This window comes from Zea mays, chromosome 3 (assembly GCF_902167145.1).
Source record: "Zea mays cultivar B73 chromosome 3, Zm-B73-REFERENCE-NAM-5.0, whole genome shotgun sequence".
Taxonomy (NCBI): Eukaryota; Viridiplantae; Streptophyta; class Magnoliopsida; order Poales; family Poaceae; genus Zea; species Zea mays.
In genome coordinates, this window is record NC_050098.1 from 139,002,637 (window position 1) to 139,019,626 (window position 16,990).

The 16,990-nt window shown below is 43.2% G+C and overlaps 1 protein-coding gene across 1 annotated transcript; it reads right to left on the minus strand.

Moving 5' to 3' along the window:
* Positions 1–179: 179 nt before the first annotated feature.
* On the minus strand, positions 180–1,063 carry LOC103650616 (uncharacterized). The gene is made up of 3 exons (XM_008676184.3): positions 650–1,063; positions 490–577; positions 180–419 (listed from the first exon to the last, which is right to left on the minus strand). The coding sequence occupies exons 1-3, from the start codon at positions 1,033–1,035 to the stop codon at positions 180–182; spliced, it is 714 nt and encodes a 237-aa protein (XP_008674406.2). The 5' UTR covers positions 1,036–1,063.
* Between the last annotated feature and the right edge of the window lie 15,927 nt (positions 1,064–16,990).

The following is a 16,990-nucleotide window of genomic DNA, read 5'->3' on the forward strand; positions in this document are numbered from 1 at the left end:
TAAAATACCTTAGTTGCTTGTGCTGCTAAAATAAAAGTATCATTTTTGTACCAACAACTACTATGGTTTATGCTTCTAAAATATCCATCATATTTCATACTGACTTTCTTGCTATGAGTGTCGAACCAATCACACCAGAAAAGAATAACTGTCCGATGCTCCATCAAATCTGAGTTATACTACAACTCGATAATTTCTTTTAAGCAGCCATAAAAATCAATGCATTCATTATTATGGGTGCCCTCAACCATGACTCCACTGTTTTGGGTTCTTCTATTTCTCTCACGGTCAATGATGTGGTACCGGACACCATCAACAAGACATGCAGAAAAAATTCGAACTCGCAAATCCGGTTCGCATGCCAATGCATATAGGTCATCATCAATGTCTTCTCCCTCGACAAAACACAAACTTGCAATCTGAAGACATAAAAATCCATGGTGAAAACAAGTCAATTATTGATGCTGAGGATATGAACTTGAAACTCACATGCTTCTTAAACCAGGAGGAAAAGTGCTTCTGAATGGTTTTTTCCACATTAACAATCCCTTCATTCTCTAACTCTTCCTTATACATCCTGATATGGTATATATTAGAGGCGATAATAAAAATTCATATATAAATGACAAACGTATAAGGAAATGCGTACTTTATATATGGCTCGACCTCTGAACAATTGTTTAGGACATACCAAACCATCTTATCATAATCATCTTGGAGGTATGTAATTCTTGGTGCTCCAAGAAGTTCAACTCCATGCTGAACAACATAAAATTTGCCTCTGCTCAAATCAACACGCTCTTTGTTCCTACCCTCCCGATTGTGTCGTGTGTCAACATCATCGAAGTACCTCGAGCAAGCTGTCAAGCACTCATTAGCAACATATGCTTCTGCAATGGACCCTTCAGGTCTAGCCATATTTCTTACAAAACGTTTCAATGTATACAACCTTCTTTCCACTGGATACATCCACCCATATTGCACTGGTCCTCTTAGGATTGCCTCATCAGGTAAATGAATAGCCAAGTGTAGCATCACATCAAAGAAAGAAGGAGGAAATATTTTCTCAAGCTTGCACAAAATGTTGGGATTTCAACTTTCATTCTTTGTAAAACATCCAACTTCAATGTCTTAGCACATAAGTGCTGAAAGAAAATACCTAATTCAGCAAGTGCTTCATATATGTCCTTACTCATGATTCCTCTAATTACAGCAGGTAAAATTCTTTGAAGAAGGATATGACAATCATGAGTTTTCAATGCTTGGAGGTTGCATCCATCAATACTAAAACATGTTGCTAAGTTAGAAACATAGCCATCGGGGAATTTCACACTTCTCAAAAAGTCACAAAAATCAACCTTCTGCATTTTATTCATTGTGTATGGTGCATGAGGAAAATTGTATGAGTCCCCATTATGCTTTAAGTATAAATGTCTCCTTATGCCCATGTCCTCCAAATCAAGCCTAGCATTAATGGTGTCCTTTGTCTTTCCAACAATGCCAAGAAATGTACCAAGAAAGTACTCACATATATTTTTTTCAATGTGCATTACATCAAGATTGTGGCGCAACTTCAAACTTGACCAATATGGCAAATCCCATAGACATGATCTTCGCTTCCAACATTGACCTTCTACTTCCCTCTTTCTCTTTTTGTTTTTAGTATGTTTTCCTGGTCTTACATCTTTTACCCTCTCCAATTGTTGCATCAACTCATCTATGCTAAATTCCTCTGGTTTCTCACGTTGTTCACTATGACCATCAAAAGTTTTATTTCTCCTCCAAATATGATCTTTTGGAAGGAAACGTCGATGATAAACATAGCATATCTTGTTCCTTATTCTTTTGGAGCAAGGATTTTTGTCACAATGCACACAAGTGTAATAGCCTTTTGTGACCCGACCTGACAATGTGCTCAAAGCTGGATAGTCGTGAATGCACCATATAACTGCAGCATGTAGTTCAAAATTGTTTCCACTCAATGCATCCCAAGTAGTGACACCTTTCCAAAGCTCCAACAACTCTTCAATGAGTGGTTCCATAAAGACATCAAAATCCTTTCCTGGGCATTCTGGGCCAGGAATGAGTAGGCCCATAATGAAGTTGGATTGTTCCATACATTCCCATGGAGGAAAGTTGTATGGTATAAGAAATATTGGCCACATGTTGTATGATGAGCTCATTTTGCCAAAAGGATTGAAACCATCTTCTGCAAACCGACCATATTTTCTATGTGAAAGGGAATTAGGCTTGCACCTACTTCCTAATTGATTTTGGTGGTTGAATTGCCCAACACAAATAATTGGACTAACTAGTTTGCTCTAGTCTACAAGTTCTACAGGTGCCAAAGGTTCACAATAAATCAATAAAAGACCATGAATGGGTTCAAACAAAGAGAGCAAGGGACAACCGAAGGCTGCCCTGGTCGGGCGCACCGGACTGTCCGGTGTGCCACCGGACAGTGTCCGGTGCACCAGGGAACTCGACGCCCAACTCTTCACCTTCGGGAACTTTCAGAGGAGCTCCGCTATAATTTACCGGACTGTCCGGTGCACCACCGGACAGTGTCCGGTGCCCCAAGGGAGAGCAACTCTGAACTCGCCAGCTTCGGGAATCTGCTCTGCTATAATTCACCGGACTGTCCGGTGTGACAGCGGGGCAACGGCTACTTCGAGCGCAACGGTCGTCTGCAGCACATTAAATGCGCGCCAGCGCGCGCAGAGGAGCAGAGCACGCGCGGGTGGCACACTGGACAGCCTACAGGGCCTGTCCGGTGCACCACCGGACAGCCAGGCGGGCCCACAAGACAGAGCTCCAACGGTCGGAACCCTTCGGCCTGGTGACGTGGCTGGCACACCGGACAGTGTCCGGTGGTGCACCGGGCTGTCTGGTGCGCCATGCGACAAAAGCCTCCACCAACGGTCAAGTTTGGTGGTTGGGGATATAAATACCCCAACCACCCCCACATTCAAGTCATCCAAGTTTTCCACCTTCCAACTACTTACAAGAGCTCTAGCATTCAATTCTAGACACACCAAAGAGATCAAATCCTCTCACAATTCCACTCAAAGCTTTAGTGATTAGAGAGAGTGATTGTTGTGTTCATTTGAGCTCTTGCGCTTGGATTGCTTCTTCTTTCTCATTCTTCTTGTGATCAATCTCAATTGTAATCAAGGCAAGAGACACCAATTGTGTGGTGATCCTTGCGGGGACTTTGTGTCCCGTGTGATTGAGAAGAGAAGCTCACTCGGTCCGAGGGACCGTTTGAGAGAGGGAAAGGGTTGAAAGAGACCCGGTCTTTGTGACCACCTCAACGGGGAGTAGGTTTGAGAGAACCAAACCTCGGTAAAACAAATCCTTGTGTCTCACTTCTTTATTCGCTTGCGATTTGTTTTTTACGCCCTCTCTCGGACTCGTTTATATTTCTAACGCTAACCCGACTTATAGTTGTGATTAACTTTGTAAATTTCAGTTTCGCCCTATTCACCCCCCTCTAGGCGACTTTCAATTGGTATCAGAGCCCGGTGCTTCATTAGAGCCTAACCGCTCGAAGTGATGTCGGGAGATCACGCCAAGAGGGAGATGGAGACCGGCGACAAGCCCACTACAAGCCACGGGAAGACTTCATCGGAAGAGTCCTGCAACAAGGGGAAGGGGAAGGAGAAGAAATCCTCTTCCCACAAGTCGCATCTGAGAGACGACAAGCACAAGAAGATGAGAAAAGTGGTCTACTACGAGACCGAATCTTCATCACCATCGACCTCCGGCTCCGATGTGCCGTTCGTAACTTCTAAGCGCCATGAGTGCAAGAAGTATAGTAAGATTCCCCTACGCTATCCTCGTATTTCAAAACGTACTCCTTTACTCTCCGTTCCATTGGGCAAACCACCGGTTTTTGACGGTGAAGATTATAATATGTGGAGTGACAAAATGAGGCATCATCTAACCTCACTCCACACAAGCATTTGGAATGTTGTTGAGTTTGGTGTACAGGTACCATCCGTAGGGGATGAAGACTACGACTCGGACGAAGTGGCCCAAATTCACCACTTTAACTCCCAAGCCACCACTATACTCCTCGCCTCTCTAAGTCAAGAGGAGTATAATAAGGTGCAAGGGTTAAAGAGTGCGAAGGAAATTTGGGACATACTCAAGACCGCGCACGAAGGAGACGAGGTGACAAAGATCACCAAGCGAAAGATGATCGAGGGGGAGCTCGGTCGCTTCATGCTTCACCAAGGGGAGGATCCACAAGCTATGTACAACCGCTTGAAGACCTTGGTGAACCAAGTGCGCAACCTCGGGAGCGAAAAATGGGATGACCATGAGATGGTCAAGGTTATTCTTAGATCCCTCGTCTTTCTTAACCCTACGCAAGTTCAATTAATTCGAGGTGATCCTAGATACAAGCTAATGTCTCCCGAGGAGGTTATAGGAAAATTTGTGAGCTTTGAGCTAATGATTAAAGGCTCAAAGAAAATCATCGAGCAAGGCACCTCCTCCACACCCGAAGCACAACCGGTGGCATTCAAGGCGACGGAAGAGAAGAAGGAGGAGTCTACATCAAGTAGACAACCAATCGACGCCTCCAAGCTCGACAATGAGGAAATGGCGCTTATCATCAAAAGCTTCCACCAAATCCTCAAGCAAAGGAGGGGAAAGATTACAAGCCCCGCTCCAAGAAAGTGTGCTACAAATGTGGTAAGCCCGGTCACTTCATTGCTAAATGTCCATTATCTAGTGATAGTGACAGGGGCGACGACAAGAAGGGGAGAAGAAAGGAGAAGAAGAGGCACTACAAGAAGAGGGGCGGTGATGCCCATGTGTGCCGCGAGTGGGACTCCAAGGAGAGCTCCTCCGACTCCTCCTCCGACGAGGACGCCGCCAACATCGCCATCACCAAGGGACTTCTCTTCCCCAACGTCGGCCACAAGTGCCTCATGGCAAAGGACGGCAAAAAGAAGAAGGTTAAATCCAAATCCTCCACTAAATATGAGTCCTCTAGTGATGATAATGCTAGTGATGAGGAGGATAATTTGCGTACTCTTTTTGCTAACCTCAACATGCAACAAAAAGAAAAACTAAATGAACTAATCAGTGCCATCCATGAGAAGGATGAACTCTTGGACTCCCAAGAGGACTTCCTAATCAAGGAAAACAAAAAGCATGTTAAGGTTAAAAATGCTTATGCTCTGGAAGTTGAAAAATGTGAGAAATTAACTAGTGAGCTAAGCACATGCCATGATTTGATTGCCAACCTTAGAAATGAAAATGCTAGATTAATTGCTAAGGTTGATTCTAATGTTTGTGATGATTCAATTTCTAATCTTAGAGATGATAATGCTAATTTGCTTGCTAAGATTGATAAATTGAATGATTCTCTTGCTAGCCTTAGAAATTAAAATGAAAAATTAATTGCTAAGGCTAAAGATTTTGATATTTGCAATATTACTATTTCTAACCTTAGAAGTGAAAATGATATATTACATGCTAAGGTTGTAGAATTAAAATCTTGCAAATCCTCTACATCTACCGTTGAGCATGTTTCTATTTGCACTAGATGTAGAGATGTTGATATTGATGATATTCATGATCATATGGCTTTAATTAAACAACAAAATGATCATATAGCAAAATTAGATGCTAAAATTGCTGATCATGAACTCGAAAATGAAAAATTTAAATTTGCTCGTAGTATGCTTTATAGTGGGAGACGCCCTGTCATCAAGGATGGCATTGGCTTCAAAAAGGGAGACAATGTCAAACTTAATACCCCTCCTAAGAAATTGTCTAACTTTGTTAAGGGCAAGGCTCCCATGCCTCAGGATAACGAGGGTTACATTTTGTACCCTGCCGGTTATCCCGAGAGCAAGATTAGGAGAATTCATTCTAGGAAGTCTCACTCTGGCCCTAATCATGCTTTCATGTATAAGGGTGAGACATCTAGCTCTAGGCAACCAACCCGTGCTAAGTTGCCTAAGAAGAAAACTCCTACTGCATCAAATGATCATAGCATTTCATTTAAAACTTTTGATGCTTCTTATGTTTTGACTAACAAATCCGGCAAGGTAGTTGCCAAGTTTGTTGGGGGCAAACATAAGGGATCAAAGACTTGTGTTTGGGTACCCAAAGTTCTTGTTTCTAATGCTAAAGGACCCAAAACCATTTGGGTACCTAAAGTCAAGAACTAAAATTGTTTTGTAGGTTTATGCATCCGGGGGCTCAAGTTGGATCATCGATAGCGGGTGCACAAACCACATGACAGGGGAGAAGAAAATGTTCTCCTCCTATGAGAAAAATCAAGATCCCCAACGAGCTATCACATTCAGGGATGGAAATCAAGGTTTGGTCAAAGGTTTGGGTAAAATTGCTATTTCACCTGATCATTCCATTTCCAATGTTTTTCTTGTAGATTCTTTAGATTATAATTTGCTTTTCGTTTCCCAACTATGTCAAATGGGCTACAACTGTCTATTTACTAATGTAGGTATCACTGTCTTTAGAAGAAGTGATGATTCAATAGCATTTAAGGGAGTGTTAGAGGGTCAGCTATACTTGGTAGATTTTGATAGAGCTGAACTCGACACTTGCTTAATTGCTAAGACTAACATGGGTTGGCTCTGGCACCGTCGACTAGCCCATGTTGGAATGAAGAATCTTCATAAGCTTCTAAAGGGAGAGCACATTTTAGGATTAACAAATGTTCATTTTGAGAAAGACAGGATTTGTAGCGCATGCCAAGCAGGGAAGCAAGTTGGTGTTCATCATCCACATAAGAACATCATGACGACTGACAGGCCACTGGAGCTCCTACACATGGATCTATTTGACCCGATTGCTTACATAAGCATCGACGGGAGTAAGTACTGTCTAGTTATTGTGGATGATTATTCTCGCTTCACTTGGGTATTCTTTTTGCAGGAAAAATCACAAACCCAAGAGACTTTAAAGGGATTCTTGAGACGGGCTCAAAATGAGTTCGGCTTAAGGATCAAGAAAAATAGAAGCGACAACGGGACGGAGTTCAAGAATTCACAAATTGAAGGCTTCCTTGAGGAGGAGGGCATCAAGCATGAGTTCTCTTCTCCCTACACGCCACAACAAAATGGTGTAGTGGAGAGGAAGAATAGAACTCTATTGGACATGGCAAGAACCATGCTTGATGAGTACAAAACGTCTGATCGGTTTTGGGCAGAGGCGGTCAACACCGCCTGCTACGCCATCAACTGGTTGTATCTACACCGAATCCTCAAGAAGACATCATACGAACTCATAACCGGTAAAAGCCCAACATTTCATATTTTAGAGTCTTTGGTAGCAAATGCTTTATTCTTATTAAAAGAGGTAGAAAATATAAATTTGCTCCTAAGACAGTAGAAGGCTTTTTACTAGGATATGATTCAAACACAAGGGCATATAGAGTCTTTAACAAGTCCTCAGGACTAGTTGAAGTTTCTTGTGACGTTGTGTTTGATGAAACTAACGGCTCTCAAGTAGAGCAAGTTGATCTTGATGAGATAGGTAATGAAGAGGCTCCGTGCATCGCGCTAAGGAACATGTCCATTGGGGATGTGTGTCCTAAGGAATCCGAAGAGCCCATTCAAGCACAAGATCAACCATCCTCCTCCATGCAAGCATCTCCACCAACCCAAGATGAGAATGAGGCTCAAGATGATGAAGAGAAAGATCAAGAAGATGAGCCACCTCAAGAAGACGACAATGATCAAGGGGGAGATGCAAATGATCAAGACAAGGATGATGAGCAAGTTGCAAGACCGCCACACCCAAGAGTCCACCAAGCAATCCAACGAGATCACCCCGTCGACACCATCCTCGGCGACATTCATAAGGGGGTAACCACTAGATCTCGTGTTGCACATTTTTGTGAGCATTACTCTTTTGTTTCCTCTATTGAGCCACATAGGGTAGAGGAAGCACTCCAAGATTCGAATTGGGTGATGGCAATGCAAGAGGAGCTCAACAATTTCACTAGGAACGAGGTATGGCATTTAGTTCCACGTCCTAATCAAAATGTTGTAGGAACCAAATGAGTCTTCCGCAACAAGCAAGATGAGCATGGTGTGGTGACAAGGAACAAAGATCGACTTGTGGCCAAAGGATGCTCCCAAGTTGAAGGTTTGGATTTTGGTGAAACCTATGCACTCGTAGCTAGGCTTGAGTCTATTCGTATATTATTAGCCTATGCTACTTACCATGGCTTCAAGCTTTACCAAATGGACGTGAAGAGTGCCTTCCTCAATGGACCAATCAAGGAAGAGGTCTATGTTGAGCACCTCCCGGCTTTGAAGACAGTGAGTACCCTAACCATGTCTATAGGCTCTCTAAGGCGCTTTATGGGCTCAAGCAAGCCCCAAGAGCATGGTATGAATGCCTAAGAGATTTCCTTATTGCTAATGGCTTCAAAGTCGGAAAGGCCGATCCTACTTTATTCACTAAAACTCTTGACAATGATTTGTTTGTATGCCAAATTTATGTTGATGATATTATATTTGGGTCTACTAACGAATCTACATGTGAAGAATTTAGTAGGATCATGACACAGAAATTCGAGATGTCAATGATGGGGGAGTTGAAGTATTTCTTAGGATTTCAAGTGAAGCAACTCCAAGAGGGCACCTTCATTAGCCAAACGAAGTATACTCAAGACATTCTAAACAAGTTTGGGATGAAGGATGCCAAGCCCATCAATACACCCATGGGAACTAATGGGCATCTCGACCTCGACACGGAAGGTAAATCCGTAGATCAAAAGGTATACCGGTCGATGATAGGTTCATTACTCTATTTATGTGCATCTCGACCGGACATTATGCTTTCCGTATGCATGTGAGCAAGATTCCAAGCCGACCCTAAGGAAGCTCACCTTACGGCCGTAAAACGAATCTTGAGATATTTGGCTTATACTCCTAAGTTTGGGCTTTGGTACCCTCGGGGATCCACTTTTGATTTAATTGGTTATTCGTATGCCGATTGGGCGGGGTGTAAGATTAATAGGAAGAGCACATCGGGGACTTGCCAGTTCTTAGGAAGGTCCTTGGTGTCTTGGGCTTCAAAGAAGCAAAATTCTGTCGCTCTTTCTACCGCCGAAGCCGAGTACATTGCCGCAGGTCATTGTTGCGCGCAATTGCTTTGGATGAGGCAAACCCTTAGGGACTATGGTTACAAATTAACCAAAGTTCCTCTTCTATGTGATAATGAGAGTGCAATCCGCATGGCGGATAATCCCGTTGAGCATAGCCGCACTAAACACATAGCCATTCGGTATCATTTTCTAAGGGATCACCAACAAAAGGGGGATATCGAGATTGCATATATTAACACTAAAGATCAATTAGCCGATATCTTTACCAAGCCACTGGATGAACAAACCTTTACCAAACTTAGGCATGAGCTAAATATTTTTGATTCTAGGAATTTCTTTTGATGTCTTGCACACAAAGCTCATATATATACCTTTGATCATGTCTCTTTTATATATGCTATGACTAATGTGTTTTCAAGTGAATTTCAAACCAAGTCATAGGTGTATTGAAAGGGAATTGGAGTCTTCGGCGAATACAAAGGCTTCCACTCCATAACTCATCCTTCACCGTCGCTCCGAGCAATTCTCCATCTTTGGTATAATCTTCACTCATATGTTTTATTTGCCAAAGGAGAGAAAGTAGTTAGAAAAGGGCTTATATTTCACTCAAACATCCGTTTTTGGCGATTCATGCCAAAGGAGGAGAGTATTAAGCCCAAAGCAAAAGGACCGCACCACCACCAAATTTTAAAACTTATGATTTTCAAATTGGTATCTCATTGTGTTCAAAAGGGGGAGAGAGTAGTATTTTTCAAAATTGATATCTTAAAACCCTCTTGAACTCTAAGAGGAAGATTTTATTAAGGGGGAAGTTTTGTTTAGTCAAAGGAAAAGCATTTGAAACAAGGGGAGAAAATTTCAAATCTTGAAAATGTTTCGCAAAATCTTATTCATTTACCTTTGACTATTTGCAAAAGGACTTTGAAAAGGATTTACAAAAAGAATTTGCAAAAACAAAACATGTGGTGCTAGCGTGGTCCAAAATATTGAGAATATAAAGAAACAATCCATGCATATCTTATGAAAATATTTATTGGTTCAATTCTTAGTAACCTTTGCACTTACATTTTGCAAACTAGTTCAATTATGCACTTCTATATTTGCTTTGGTTTGTGTTGGCATCAATCACCAAAAAGGGGGAGATTGAAAGGGAATTAGACTTGCACCTACTTCCTAATTGATTTTGGTGGTTGAATTGCCCAACACAAATAATTGGACTAACTAGTTTGCTCTAGTCTACAAGTTCTACATGTGCCAAAGGTTCACAATAAGTCAATAAAAAGACCATGAATGGGTTCAAACAAAGAGAGCAAGGGACAACCGAAGGCTGCCCTGGTCGGGCGCACCGGACTGTCCGGTGTGCCACCGGACAGTGTCCGGTGCACCAGGGAACTCGACGCCCAACTCTTCACCTTCGGGAATTTTCAGAGGAGCTCCGCTATAATTCACCGTACTGTCCGGTGCACCACCGGACAGTGTTCGGTGCCCCAAGGGAGAGCGACTCTGAACTCGCCAGCTTCGGGAATCCGCTTCGCTATAATTCACCGGACTGTCCGGTGAGTCACCGGACAGTGTCCGGTGCACATCAGACTGTCCGGTGTGACAGCGGGGCAACAACTACTTTGAGCGCAACGGTCGTCTGCAACGCATTAAATGTGCGTCAGCGCGCGCAGAGGAGTAGAGCACGCGCGGGTGGCACACCGGACAGCCTACAGGGCCTGTCCGGTGCACCACCGGACAGCCAGGCGGGCCCACAAGACAGAGCTCCAACGGTCGGAACCCTTCGGCCAGGTGACGTGGCTGGCGCACCGGACAGTGTCCGGTGGCGCACCGGACTGTCCGATGCGCCATGCGACAGAAGCCTCCACCAACGGTCAAGTTTGGTGGTTGGGGCTATAAATACCCCAACCACCCCCACATTCAAGTCATCCAAGTTTTCCACCTTCCAACTACTTACAAGAGCTCTAGCATTCAATTCTAGACACACCAAAGAGATCAAATCCTCTCACAATTCCACTCAAAGCTTTAGTGATTAGAGAGAGTGATTGTTGTGTTCATTTGAGCTCTTGCGCTTCGATTGCTTCTTCTTTCTCATTCTTCTTGTGATCAATCTCAATTGTAATCAAGGCAAGAGACACCAATTGTGTGGTGATCCATGCGGGGACTTTGTGTCCCGTGTGATTGAGAAGAGAAGCTCACTCGGTCCGAGGGACCGTTTGAGAGAGGGAAAGGGTTGAAAGAGACCCGGTCTTTGTGACCACCTCAACAGGGAGTAGGTTTGAGAGAACCGAACCTCGATAAAACAAATCCTTGTGTCTCACTTCTTTATTCGCTTGCGATTTGTTTTTTACGCCCTCTCTCGGACCCGTTTATATTTCTAACGCTAACCCGGCTTGTAGTTGTGATTAACTTTGTAAATTTCAGTTTCGCCCTATTCAGCCCCTCTAGGCGACTTTCACTATCAAAATCTTTCCATGCCTCTCCATCAGCTGGATGACTGAGCTCATTCTCCACATGTTTCCTCTTGAACTTATGCCATTGTGCCTGTTTTGCTATTTCTTTGGAAGAAAACATTCTCTTTAGCCTAGGGATCAATGGAAAATGGCGCAATACCTTCTGAGGGATCCGTTTATTTATATCTTTCCATCTTGATTCACCGAAATTGGACATTGATCGTGCTTTGCATAGTTCCGAAACAAAACACAGTTATTCACGCATACATGGATTGAAACATACCCAAGTCCTAGTGCACGAATAAGTTTCTTTGCTTCTCCAAAAGATGAAGGAAGGGAACAATTAGGAAATCCTGATTTCAACAACTTCAATATTGCAGTGAAGCCAACATTGCTGATACGATAAAACGACTTAATATGAAGCAACTTCACCACAAAAGAAAATCTTGTATAAGTTGCACCAGGATAAAGTTCTTGTTTCATCTCCTCTAGTATATCTCCAAACATAGATTTCCTTTTATCTTAATCTTCGGCTGTGTATAACTCCTCTACCATACCATTAATCCTATCATCAGGATCTTCTTCATCTTGATTCATACCAACATCATCATTGAAACTCACATGTTCATCCTCGTGGTCACCATTTTCATTAATTATGTCATCCATGGCTTCTCCATGATACATCCACCTAGTGTATGTACTAGCCATCCCATGAAGATATAAGTGGTCCTCCACCTGTCCTCTGTGTCCACTAAGCCGATTCAAACACTTGCGGCATGGACAAAGTATCTCTTCATTCACATTAAATCGCTCTGTTACAAGCTTCATGAACTCACTAACTCCTTCTAGGTGTGGCTTGCTAAATAGTGTTGCATTGATCCAAGATTTGTCCATCTGAGGAAAGCAAAATTATTTTTGTGCCCAAAATAAATCAATGTTGCAGCAAGGTAATATAAGTGAAAAACTTGGTAAATAATAATCATATTATTGTTATGCCACACTTACCACTATCAAATAATCTGTCTTTTCTATCTATGGAGTACCCAGAATACAACAACTGCATAGAACAGCAAGCGTCATTATCCTCATAAGCAAGAAGAACAAGTTATGCAGGAAGAAGCACCACTGGCCCCTCCAACTCAAGTCTGAGCGACGATCCAACAACATCACCCCGTCGATCAGATACTAGGTGACATAAGCAAGGGAGTAACAACTCGCTCACGTCTAGCTAATTTTTGTGAGCATTACTCGTTTGTCTCCTCTATTGAGCCTTTTAGGGTAGAAGAGGCCTTGCAGGATCCGGACTAGGTGTTGGCCATGCAGGAAGAGCTCAACAACTTCAAGAGGAATGAAGTTTGGAGCCTGGTGCCACGTCCAAAGCAAAACGTTGTGGGAACCAAGTGGATGTTCCACAATAAGCAAGACGAGCACGGTGTGGTGACAAGAAACAAGGCTCGACTTGTGGCAAAAGGTTATGCCCAAGTCGCAGGTTTGGATTTCGAGGAAACTTTTGCTCCTGTGGCTAGGCTAGAGTCTATTCGCATTCTATTAGCCTATGCCGCTCACCATTCCTTCAGGTTGTTTCAAATGGACGTGAAGAGCGCTTTCCTCAACGGGCCAATCAAGGAGGAGGTATACGTGGAACAACCCCCTGGCTTTGAGGATGACAGGTATCCCGACCACGTTTTTAAGCTCTCTAAGGCGCTCTATGGACTTAAGCAAGCCCCAAGAGCATGGTATGAATGCCTTAGAGATTTCTTAATTGCAAATGCTTTCAAGGTTGGGAAAGCCGATCCCACTCTTTTCACTAAGACTTGTGACGGTGACCTTTTTGTGTGCCAAATTTATGTCGATGACATAATATTTGGTTCTACTAATCAAAAGTCTTGTGAGGAGTTTAGCAGGGTGATGACTCAAAAGTTTGAGATGTCTATGATGGGCGAGTTGACCTACTTCCTTGGGTTCCAAGTGAAGCAACTCAAGGATGACACTTTCCTCTCCCAAACGAAGTACACTCAAGATCTTCTCAAGAGGTTTGAGATGAATGACGCCAAACCCGCGAAGACACCGATAGGAACCGACGGACATGTCGACCTCAACAAAAGAGGTAAGTTCGTTGATCAAAAGGCATACCGGTCTATGATAGGTTCCTTGCTTTATTTATGTGCTAGTAGACCGGACATTATGCTTAGTGTATGCATGTGTGCTAGATTTCAATCCAACCCCAAGGAATGTCACCTTGTGGCCGTTAAGCGAATTCTTAGATATTTAGTTGCTACGCCTTGCTTCGGGATCTGGTATCCAAAGAGGTCTACCTTTGACTTAATTGGATATTCAGGCTCCGATTATGCCGGGTGCAAGGTTGATAGGAAGAGTACATCAGGGACGTGCCAATTCCTAGGAAGGTCCCTGGTGTCTTAGAGTTCAAAGAAACAAACATCTGTTGCCCTATCCACCGCTAAGGCCAAGTATGTTGCCGCAGGACAGTATACGCGCAACTACTTTGGATGAGGCAAACCCTCAGGGACTTTGGCTACAATCTGAGCAAAGTCCCACTCCTATGTGACAATGAGAGTGCAATCCGCATGGCGGATTATCCTGTTGAACACAGCCGCACTAAGCACATAGACATCTGGCATCACTTCCTGAGAGACCACCATCAAAAGGGAGATATCGAGGTGTACCATATTAACACCAAGAACCAGCTAGCCGATATCTTCACCAAGCCTTTAGATGAGAAAAGGTTTTGCAGGTTGCGTAGTGAGCTAAATGTCTTAGATTCACGTAACTTGGATTAATCTAAAGCATACATGTGTTCTATGCCTTTGATCATGTTACTTCATGCATTTATGTGATTCTTTGCTTATTTATGGTGCTCAAGTTGTACAAGGGATCCCCGGACCTCACAAGTCCATGTGTGAATGATGCACATATTTAGGGGGAGATGTGGTATAACTTGACCCTTTGAGACTAACCTTTGTGTTTGAGTATTCTTGATGTAGTCTCAAAGGTGCATTGAAAGGGAAAATAGACTTGGACGTTGCAAAGACTTCCACTGCACTCCAGTATTAGTGTATTTACTTCCAAGTTTATATCTATGCTCTTATTGCCTTTTTGCTCTTAATTGACATTTTTGGTGAGGCAATAGGGTTAAAGGGCCAAGAATAATCCCGTTTTGGTGCTTAATGCCAAAGGGGGAGAAATTAAGGCCAAAGCAAGCAAATGGATTAGCTACCACTTGTGAATTTTGAAAACAATAGAGTTAAAACTTTTGATTTGCCAAAATACTCTAATTGCAAAATTTGGTCTCTTATGGGGGAGAATTTTGATTATGGGAAAAAGGGGGAGTTTTTGGCTCTTGATCATTTTCACTCTTGGATTATCTCTCTTGATGCCCAAACAAGTGAGTTTGAATTAGAAATAGGAAAATGAATTTGATTTGCAAAAACAAACCAAGTGGTGGTAAAGATTGATCCAAATATGTCAAAACTTGTGTAAAAACAATTTTGTTCTCAATTGCATTGATGTTGCACTTCTTTTGGTTGCTTTTTGATGTGTTGGCATAAATCACCAAAAAGGGGGAGATTGAAAGGGAAATGTGCCCTTGGGCCATTTCTATCATATTTTGGTGATTAAGTGTCCAACACATATTAAGTGAGTTGATTATGTGCCAAACAAGCAAGAAGTGCAAATCATGTAACAAGGTATGTTTCTAGACTTAGTACATTGTTTTGAGTACTAACATATATTGTCTAAGTGCTAGAAACAGAGAAAAGAAGAGAAGAAAAGAAATGCAAAAGACTTGGCTTGGTACAACCGAAGTCCAGCTCGGTCTGGCACACCGGACTGTCTGGTGGTGCACCGGACAGTGTCCGGTGCGCTAGGCTGAACTCCGGTGAACAGGCCGCTCTCGGGAAATGTTTGGCGGCGTACGACTATAATTCACCGGACTGTCCGGTGGTGCACCGGACTGTCCGGTGAGCCAACGGTCGCCAGCGCAACGGTCGGCCGCACAATCCGCAGGCGACGCGTGGCCCACGCCAACGGTCGACAGGGGGCATCGGACTGTCCGGTGTGCATCGGACACGCCAACTGCCACGAATCTGCAACGGTCGTCTGCACTAGAATAGGAAGAAGATCGGCACCGGACCGTCTACAGTGACTGTCCGGTGGCGCACCGGACTATCCGGTGCGCCACCCGATAGAAGGCAAGGATAACCTTCCTTGTTGGCCTCCAATGGCTCCTAGCTGCCTTGGAGCTATAAAAGGGACCCCTAGGCGCATGGAGGAGTACACCCAAGCTTACAAGAAACATTCTAAGACTCCAACTTCGCGCATTTGATTCTTTGAGATAGTGACTTGAGCTTCATTTGAGTTGAGAACTCAGTGGGTTGTGTTTTGAGCTCAAGTTGTGACTTGTGTGCGTGATTGTGCTGTGATTTGAGTTTTGTGTGTGTTGCTCTCCCTCCCTTACTTCTATGCTTCTTTTGTGATCATCATTGTAAGGGCGAGAGGCTCCAAGTTGTGGAGATTCCTCGCAAACGGGAGAAAGAAAAAGAAAGAAAAAACCGTGGTATTCAAGTTGATCATCGGATCACTTGAAAGGGGTTGAGTGCAACCCTCATCCATTGGGATGCCACAACGTAGAAGTAGGCAAGTATTACTTGGCCGAACCACGGGTTAAAAATCGCGTGTCTCTTTTGTGCTTTCTCTTTGATTGTCTGTGTTCACAAGAGCTCGTTTCAAGCTACTTAGCCATTCTAACTTTAATAACTAAGTTTTATGGCTATTAGTGTTGAATTTTACAGGATCACCTATTCACCCCCTCTAGGTTCTCTCAAGTTTGAGACCACGACTAGGTTTACTAACAACAGAATGATCGACGTGACTAATGTTCATTCCTACTCCATTAACAGTGTGGATTTGATCATGCCTCTTTTATTTGTTCTACACTGTTAGTTTATCAAGTTCGCCTGAGATGTGATCTATAGCACTCGTGTATGTGTACCAATTAGAGTTTACATCATAGAATATGGTAACCACCCTTACATATTTGTCATATGGAACATAATTTTTATCGTGTGTCTATTTTTTGGTGGTGGAACCCTGCACGGGCAGAGAGGATGCTATGCATGAAGATTTTTCCTCTTAAATATAGTAGAGATAGGGATATCAATTTCATGTATTGCTCAAAGCCGAGCAGTTATAAATACACCTCACCGATGGTGAGCTCATCCTTTGCGATGAGGGTGGTGATGATTGAGTTGTTCTATAGTCAAAGCTAGTGAAGACATAGGAGATTAATTCATTGTTGTCGATCGACTTGTCAGCAGATGGCAGCTCATTTCCCAAGGAGTGCTTCTTGCCGATGTATTCGGTGATAGAGAGATTACATTCTTAGTACGTAGTAGTGAGGACAATCTTTGAATTGATG

Bases quoted from the DNA above. Each gene is read 5' to 3' on its own strand.
- LOC103650616 (XM_008676184.3), bottom strand. From the start codon at position 1,035: ATGCTACACTTGGCTATTCATTTACCTGATGAGGCAATCCTAAGAGGA. The intron at 578-649 runs GTACGCATTTCC...ATACCATATCAG, and splicing joins GAGGTCGAGCCATATATAAA to GATGTATAAGGAAGAGTTAG. The intron at 420-489 runs GTGAGTTTCAAG...TTATGTCTTCAG, and splicing joins CCTCCTGGTTTAAGAAGCAT to ATTGCAAGTTTGTGTTTTGT.